Genomic DNA, 6,877 nt, shown 5'->3' on the forward strand with positions numbered 1-6,877 from the left:
CTCTGGAGCTATGAAAGTCCTAGATGGCATTTTCTTCCAATAGAAGGCTGTTGGTCTACATTGAAAATCTGTTGTTTAGTGTGGCCACCTTCATCAGTGATCTTACCTAGATCTTCTGGATAACCTGCTGAAGCTTCTACATCAGCACTTGCTGCTTCACCTTGTACTTTTATGTTATGGAGATGGCTTTGTTCTTTAAACCTCATGAACTAACCTCTCTTAGCTTCAGACTTTTCTTTCACAGCTTCCTCACCTCTCTCAGCCTTCATGGGATTGAAGGACCTTGCTCTGGATTAGGCTTTGGCTTAAGGGAATGTTGGGACTGGTTTGATCTTCTATCCAGACCACTCAAACTTTCTCTATATCAGCAATCAGGCTGTTTTGCTTTCTTATCATTCATGCGTTCACTGGAGTAGCACTTCTAATTTCCTTCAAGAACTTTTCCTTTGCATTCACAACTTGGCTTTTGGTGCAAGAGGCCTAGCTTTCAGCCCATCTCAGCTTTTGACATGACTTCTTCACTAAGCTTAATCATTTCTAGCTTTTAATTTAAAGTGAGAAATGTGTGACTCTTCCTTTCACTTGAACACTTAGAGGCCACTTTAAGGTTGTGAATTGGCCTAATTTCAATTTTGTTGTGTTTCAGGACATAGAGAGGCCCGGGGAGAGGGAGATGGGGAAACAGCTGGTCAGCGGAGCAGTCAGAACACACACAACACTTACTGAATAAGTTTGCTGCCTTATAAGGGTGCAGTTCGCAGCACCCCGAAACAATTACAGTAGTGACATCAATGATCACTGATTACTGATTGCCGTAACAGATATAATAATGAAAAAGTTTGAAATACTGTGAGGATTACCAAAGACTGACACAGACACAGTGAGCACGTGCTGTCAGATGGCACTGGCAGACTGGCGTGATGCAGGACTGCCCCAAACCTGCAACCTGTAAAACACGCAGTTCTGCAAAGCACGGTAAAATGAGGTATGCCTGTAATTATTATTTTTAGGGGCAGAAAGTGCTTAGAGATGAGCTGGGACAAGCCTAGGAGGGCCTGGAAGGCAGGGCAGTGTGAGCTGCGGGGCTCATGGGCAGGTCTGTGATAACGAGGCAGCAGCGCACAAGGGGGCGGAGACGGGGGCCGGCAAGCCAGGGATCAGGAGGCCATTTCAGGGCTACTGCGGTACCCCAGGTGCCAGGCGATGGTCCTGAGTGGGTAGGAGCTGCCACCAAGTAGTGGCTGTTCTGGCCTCCACCACACAGGGACATCTGAGTCAAGCCACCTTGAGCAGGGCCAGTCCTGCAGTGACAGATAGGAGGGGCTTCTGGACCAGTGAGGCGTTTATATGGGTTTATACGGGTTGGGACATTTCTCACCCATCAGACACAATTCTCAGACTCCCCTTATCTCCTCCAACTCTGTTCCCAGCCTTGCCAGGAGCCAGAGGGGGCTGCATATCCCCATTGATAAAGGGAGCTAGGGATGTGGTGGTGGTGGTGGTGGTGGGACCCCAGTGCCAGGGCCTGAGGAGTTGGCCTACAGAAGTCTCCTTAATGCCCCCAATGAGGGGCCACCAGCCTCATGCCCTGACTCGGGGTGTGTCTGGGAAGCCCTTCACAGCCCTCTCACGTGCAGCTGGATGCTCCAGGGCTGGAGGATGAGCTCTTCCTCATGTTGGGTGATACGGGCTGGCCCAGCATCTTCTCCTCCCTGACGAAGCCTCATCCTCTGTGCTGTGAGAGGGCAAAGAGGGTCTTCTACAGTCAAGACCAAAGCCAGCTAGATGGGGCGGGGCCCAGGGCAGTCTTCCTAAAGGAATACCATCGGCCCTGTCTGCCTGCCATCTGGGATAAAGGGGACTCAGAGGACAGCTATCTCTCCTTGCAGCAGGGGAAGGAAGATGTGGAGCTTTGGGGGTCTTCCTAAGGGCTGCTGGGGCCACCCTGATGCGTCCAGTCAGTTTGTGAATTCATTAGGCCTCTGGGAGGAATGGGATCTGGGCCTGGGAGATGGCGAGTTGCAGTGGCCTGGGACGTTAGGCATGCTGCCCTAATGGTGGGTCTCAGGGCCGCAGGATCAAGAGCTGGGTGCCCTTCCCAGCCCACTCCAGCATGGGGCTTTGTCCTGGCTGCTGGAGCCTGGAAGCTGAGCACTCCTGGCATTTCCTATGGGCCTGGGCCCGAGGGGAGGGAGCCTCCTGGTCTGACCTCCAGATCCTTCCTTCAGAGCCCACCAGAGCCAGTCCAGAAAGCCTTCCAGACCCAGCTTTCTCCTATGAGGGTTTGGTGGGGGCCATGGTGTCGGGGTGGAAGTGTGGATGGTCAGGGGAGAGCAGACAGCCCTGATTTTTCTCCCAGACTTCCTTTCTCATCAGCCAGGGAAAGAGCAGGACGTGCTGCTGGGAGGCTGCCCTGCCAGGCAGACAGTGACCAGGCTGGGCTGGGCTGCTAAGTGGGGCCAAAACCTCAAGGAAGAGTTCCCTGGGACACCAGGACTGGCGAGAGGGATGGGACTTGGCAGCTGTTTTCTGCCCAGGTAGGATCATTGTTTCACTTTTGGACCTGAGGCAATTGTTCAAAGTGACTTCGTGTCACCTCTGAGCAGGTAAGGTGTGATTAGGTTGGTGCAGTCCCTGGGATCCTGCCCTCTGTGCCCATGGAGGAGGCCGGAGCTCAGCAGCATGTCCCTGGGCCAGCCTAAAGAGAGGAGAGGGAGGGATTTTGCTCAGGGCCATTAATGTCCTCATGAGCTGGCATGCTATGCCCTAGGATCTGTAGAGTTTTGTGGGAGTGGGTAGCTTTGGGAGCCACAACCTAGTTTTAGGGTGGCAGGACCATCCTCCTGGTGGATACAGGGCAACAGCTAAGAGCTCTGCAACCTTGGGCTACAGGCAGGTGACACAGATGGGACCTTAGGTCAGGAGGCCAGATTTCTAGGTAGTATTTCGCCATGCAATACTTCTCAACTGTTCGATCCATCGTGAATACCCCCTGAGCAGCTACGACAGCAGGCGCTTGCGATGCCCTCGAAACAGGATAGACGCCTCCCTTGCCTTACAGGAGCGCAAAGGTTTGGGAAGATCAAATGAAACAGAGAATGGGAAGGGGAAATATGAACTAGAAGGTGCCTTACACTTGGGGTCTTTGGTGTCCTGGGAAGCTGAGCGAGAGGACAGGAGGGGAGAGCTCCTCTCCTTGCTGCACTTTGGACTGGAGCAGAGGAACTGCCAGGTGCAGACTGGGGCTCGGTCTCAACCAAGTTCCCAGCAGCAATGCTCAGTTCAGGCAGCAGAGGGCAGCAAGGGGCCCACCTGCCTGGAAAGGGCCTCTGGAAGCTGGTGGTGGTTGTGGTTGAGGAGAGAGGAGGGGGTGGAGGGGCGAGCGAGACAGGAGCATTGAGAGGGCTGGGGAACATGGTGCCCAGGGGCAGCCTTCCTTAGGGGTGTGTGCAGGTGGCTCTTCCTGCCCCAGTCCCTTGGGAGCCTGGCCCTGGTGCCCATCCATCAATTTGGTAGGGGTGGCATCAGGGGTGCTTCACTCTTCTGCCTCTATTCCCAGGCCTCTGGGGGGTTTAATGCTACCTTGTGGCCCTGGCAGGGAATGGGGGTGGATCCCCCCACTGGGAACCCACAGCCATTTTCTTTTGTGACAAAATTTTCTTTTGTGCCAGTCTGAGAGGGTTTGAGCCACTTTTTGCCCCTGGACAGCCGAGATCCCCAGCCTGGCCCGCTCTCTCCCTCAGTTTTAATCTCAGAGCTTTGCTGCCTTTCCTCCTGGATGGCAGCAGAATTAATTAGAAGTACACCCTAGCCTGACATTTACACACTAGCAAGGTGGGTGAGACCCCTGGGGCCCAGGAAATCCAGGACTTTCTGCTGATTGCAAGAGGCCTCTCTCCCGATTACCAGCTTGTGCCCTGCACTCTCAAAACACAGATTATCTGCAGAACAGTGGCTGCCAGGGGCAGGAAGGGAGGTTTGGGGAGACTTGGGAGAGAGCTGGAACACCAGAGCTGCAGGAGGCTTTTCTCCTGAATCCTAGGGGAGGTGACGGCACCTGGCTGGGCTCAGCCTTTCCAACAGTCACAATAAGAAACAGGGTGAAGGTGACAGCAAGTGCCAGGCTCCTCAGGTAGATGCTACGTGACTCATGGCATGTTCAGAATCTGTTTCCCAGGTGACCAGCTGAGCCAGGGACTGGAGTGTGACAGGAACACGGGGGAGGGAAGGGGGACCCAGTGCTGTCTGCTGGCTGGCCCCTTACGTGCCGCTGATGTACCCTGCCAGCACCCTTCAGCCTGTTTGGCTGCACTGGTGGGGGCACTGTCTCTCTAGCACCCCTGCCAGTCACTCCTTGCTCTCTGTGGGGGAGCTCCTGCTGATGGGCCTGGGCCATTGTCCAAGACCCCACCCCCTTATCTACAGGAGGTAAGAGGTGGCCAAACCACAGAGAAAGCAGGCTGGCGTGAGGGCAGGTCAGGCCCCTGTCCTTGCTCAGGTGACTCAACATGTTGGCGACAGTGGACTGATGAGAAGGGTCTGGCTGGGCGGGTGGCCTCCAGGATTCCATTTTGTCCAGGGTGGCATTTGGCCCAGGCAGGCTGCAAGACACCCTACCTGGGTGGGCAGAGAGGAATGAGGCAGAACCTGGCCTTTCTTAGTTCAAGGGGCTGTGATCGTGGGCTCCAAGGGCAGGGAGGGACTGTGTCTCTGTGGAAGCTGGCCCTAGATGCTGCTCTGGGCACTGGTGAGGTGACTAAGGGAGGGAATACCTTCCTGGGCCCGTGCTTCTTGCCAAGGGCTGAAAGCAGCATAGTAGGAACACTTTGTCAGACCCCCACCCTCCTCACCCTCAGGCAATCTGTTTTCTGGAGACCTGTGACCAGAAAAGCAAAAGGCCAAGGCTTCCTGAACTCTGAGAAGGGCAGGTCTGAGAGGTAGAGAGCCTCAGATATCCAAAGAGAAAAGCTCTAAGAGCCAAGGGAAATACTTTCCTTTCCTGGGGGCAGTGCTCCAGCCCCTGGTCACACAGGGACTCTACTTGATGCTGTCCGGCAGGCAGTGTGGGCTGCGGGAGCTGACACAGGTCCATACTGTGGCTTTCATTTAATCATCCCATGCATACATGGTGGCATTTAGTGCTGGCCACTGCACAGGGCTAAGGTGAGCTCTGAGATGGCTTCTCCCTGGGCCGGGATAGAGGCAGCCGACCTACATGTTGCCAGAAACTCTGATTTTGACCTGGGCAGGTGACTATACCCTGAGCAGGGCTGAGCTGCTATGAGGGTCAGGGGTTCCTGGCAGTCAGGTTTCTTGGACGCAGGGTGGCCCCCAGTGGGTGAGGACTGAGCTGTGAGGCAGCTGGGTGTGGACTGACCAGGGTGGGCCATGTTTGGAGGTGGCCTGCGGGAAGCTGGGGCAGTGGGAGCCAAGTAGCAGGGCTGAGCTGGCAGCCGATGAAGGCCTCGGAGCAGCACTCAGTGCATGGCTGGCTGGTCCAACACCAAAACCTTCAAAGCATTTGCCTTTCTGGCTGGGCCGGGAGAGGCCTCAGTGCGCAGGGGAATAGAAGCCCCAGATCTGCATCCAGAGGCGATTTTCCCAGGCTCCTTCCTCCCACACAGTGGCTCCCTCCCTTGGTTCTGGAGCTGGATCAGGCCCTTTCAGCCAAGTCCTCATGGCTGCACAACTCAGCCCCAGGCTGGGCTGCTCCTGTCTGGGAGAGCAAAATCCAGGGCAGAACCCAGGACAGACAAAGTCTCATTAGCGGCAGCCCAAGTCCCCTCCCGCTTAGGATGGCCCCCAGTCTACCAGCAGCCAAAAAGGGCCATTGACTGGGAGGCCTGAATCCGCCAAACTTCTATTTGAACCCCCGGTCGAGTATAATCCATCTCAGAGCAGAGGCTTCTGGGACTGAGGAAGAGAGAGCAAAATGGCAAGTAGGGGCAAACCACACTAGGACTAAACATCACTGGCGGTGACCCCTGGTACCGGGTGAGGGGAGCCTAGAGAGTCCCCCATAGCCCAGCCTAACTCCCCTCTGCCTGTGGCTTCAGCCTCTTCTGCCACTCAACCTTTAGCTAGACTTGCTGTCAGGAACAAAACTGACTGGTTTGAGTTTTACCTCTTTTCATTTCCTTTTCATTTCATTTCCATGTCCTCAGGACATGGTTTTTAATGAGCACTGAAATAGCTAAAAGGCAATCAGGAGTAATTAAATTGTCTGCCCTTCCCCAGTGAAGCCCTAGCACTCAGGCCTGGCTGCCCAAGGATCCAGTGGCCTCTGCACAGCTGGCATAGCTTGGGCTCCAGCAGCACCCAGGCCTCACCTCCGGCCCACCTTGTCCTCAGGGTCCTGGAGCATCCAGATGGAGAGAGGCAACGCGTTGGTGGTGCTGCGCAGCCTGCTGTGGCCTGGCCTCACCTTCTACCACGCTCCCCGCACCAAGAACTACGGCTACATCTACATGGGCACTGGTGAGAAGAACATAGACTTGCCCTTCATGCTGTAGGACAGGGGCCAGCCTAGATATTTTTGTTTTCATAAATTTCAGTAAAGTTGGCCTGTTTGTTCTGTCCTGCCTCCCCTCATCTCCACATCCATCTGGTTCCAGGCTCTGAAGAGAGGCCCACTGAGCCAGAAAACCCATCTCTAAAGCAACTGGAAGAGGGTTGGAATGTGCTAACAAAAGAGATACTAGGGCCAGGCGTGGTGGCTCACATGTGTAATCCCAGCACTCTGGGAGAATCGCTTGAGCCCAGGAGTTCAAGACCAGCCTGGGGAACATAGTGAGACCCCATCTCTACAAAATATAAAAAAAATTAGCTGGGTGTGGTGCCGTGCACCTGTAGTCCTAGCTACTCAGGAGGCTGAGGC

At 55.0% G+C, this 6,877-nt stretch overlaps 1 protein-coding gene across 2 annotated transcripts in view; it reads left to right on the forward strand.

Moving 5' to 3' along the window:
- Nucleotides 1-6,877, forward strand: part of RSPH9 (radial spoke head component 9) — a 91,656-nt gene that overhangs the window by 10,899 nt on the left and 73,880 nt on the right. The window contains exon 5 of one of the 2 annotated variants that reach the window (XM_045542043.1): nt 6,352-6,574. The exons of the other annotated variant lie outside the window; for it this stretch is intronic. Within the exon in view, the coding sequence (XP_045397999.1) occupies nt 6,352-6,512 (161 nt within the window). The 3' untranslated portion in view covers nt 6,513-6,574. Of the gene's footprint in view, nt 1-6,351; nt 6,575-6,877 lie in introns of those variants that run through there. 2 annotated transcript variants of the gene reach the window in all.

Source organism: Lemur catta, chromosome 2, assembly GCF_020740605.2.
Source record: "Lemur catta isolate mLemCat1 chromosome 2, mLemCat1.pri, whole genome shotgun sequence".
In the NCBI taxonomy this organism is placed as follows: Eukaryota; Metazoa; Chordata; class Mammalia; order Primates; family Lemuridae; genus Lemur; species Lemur catta.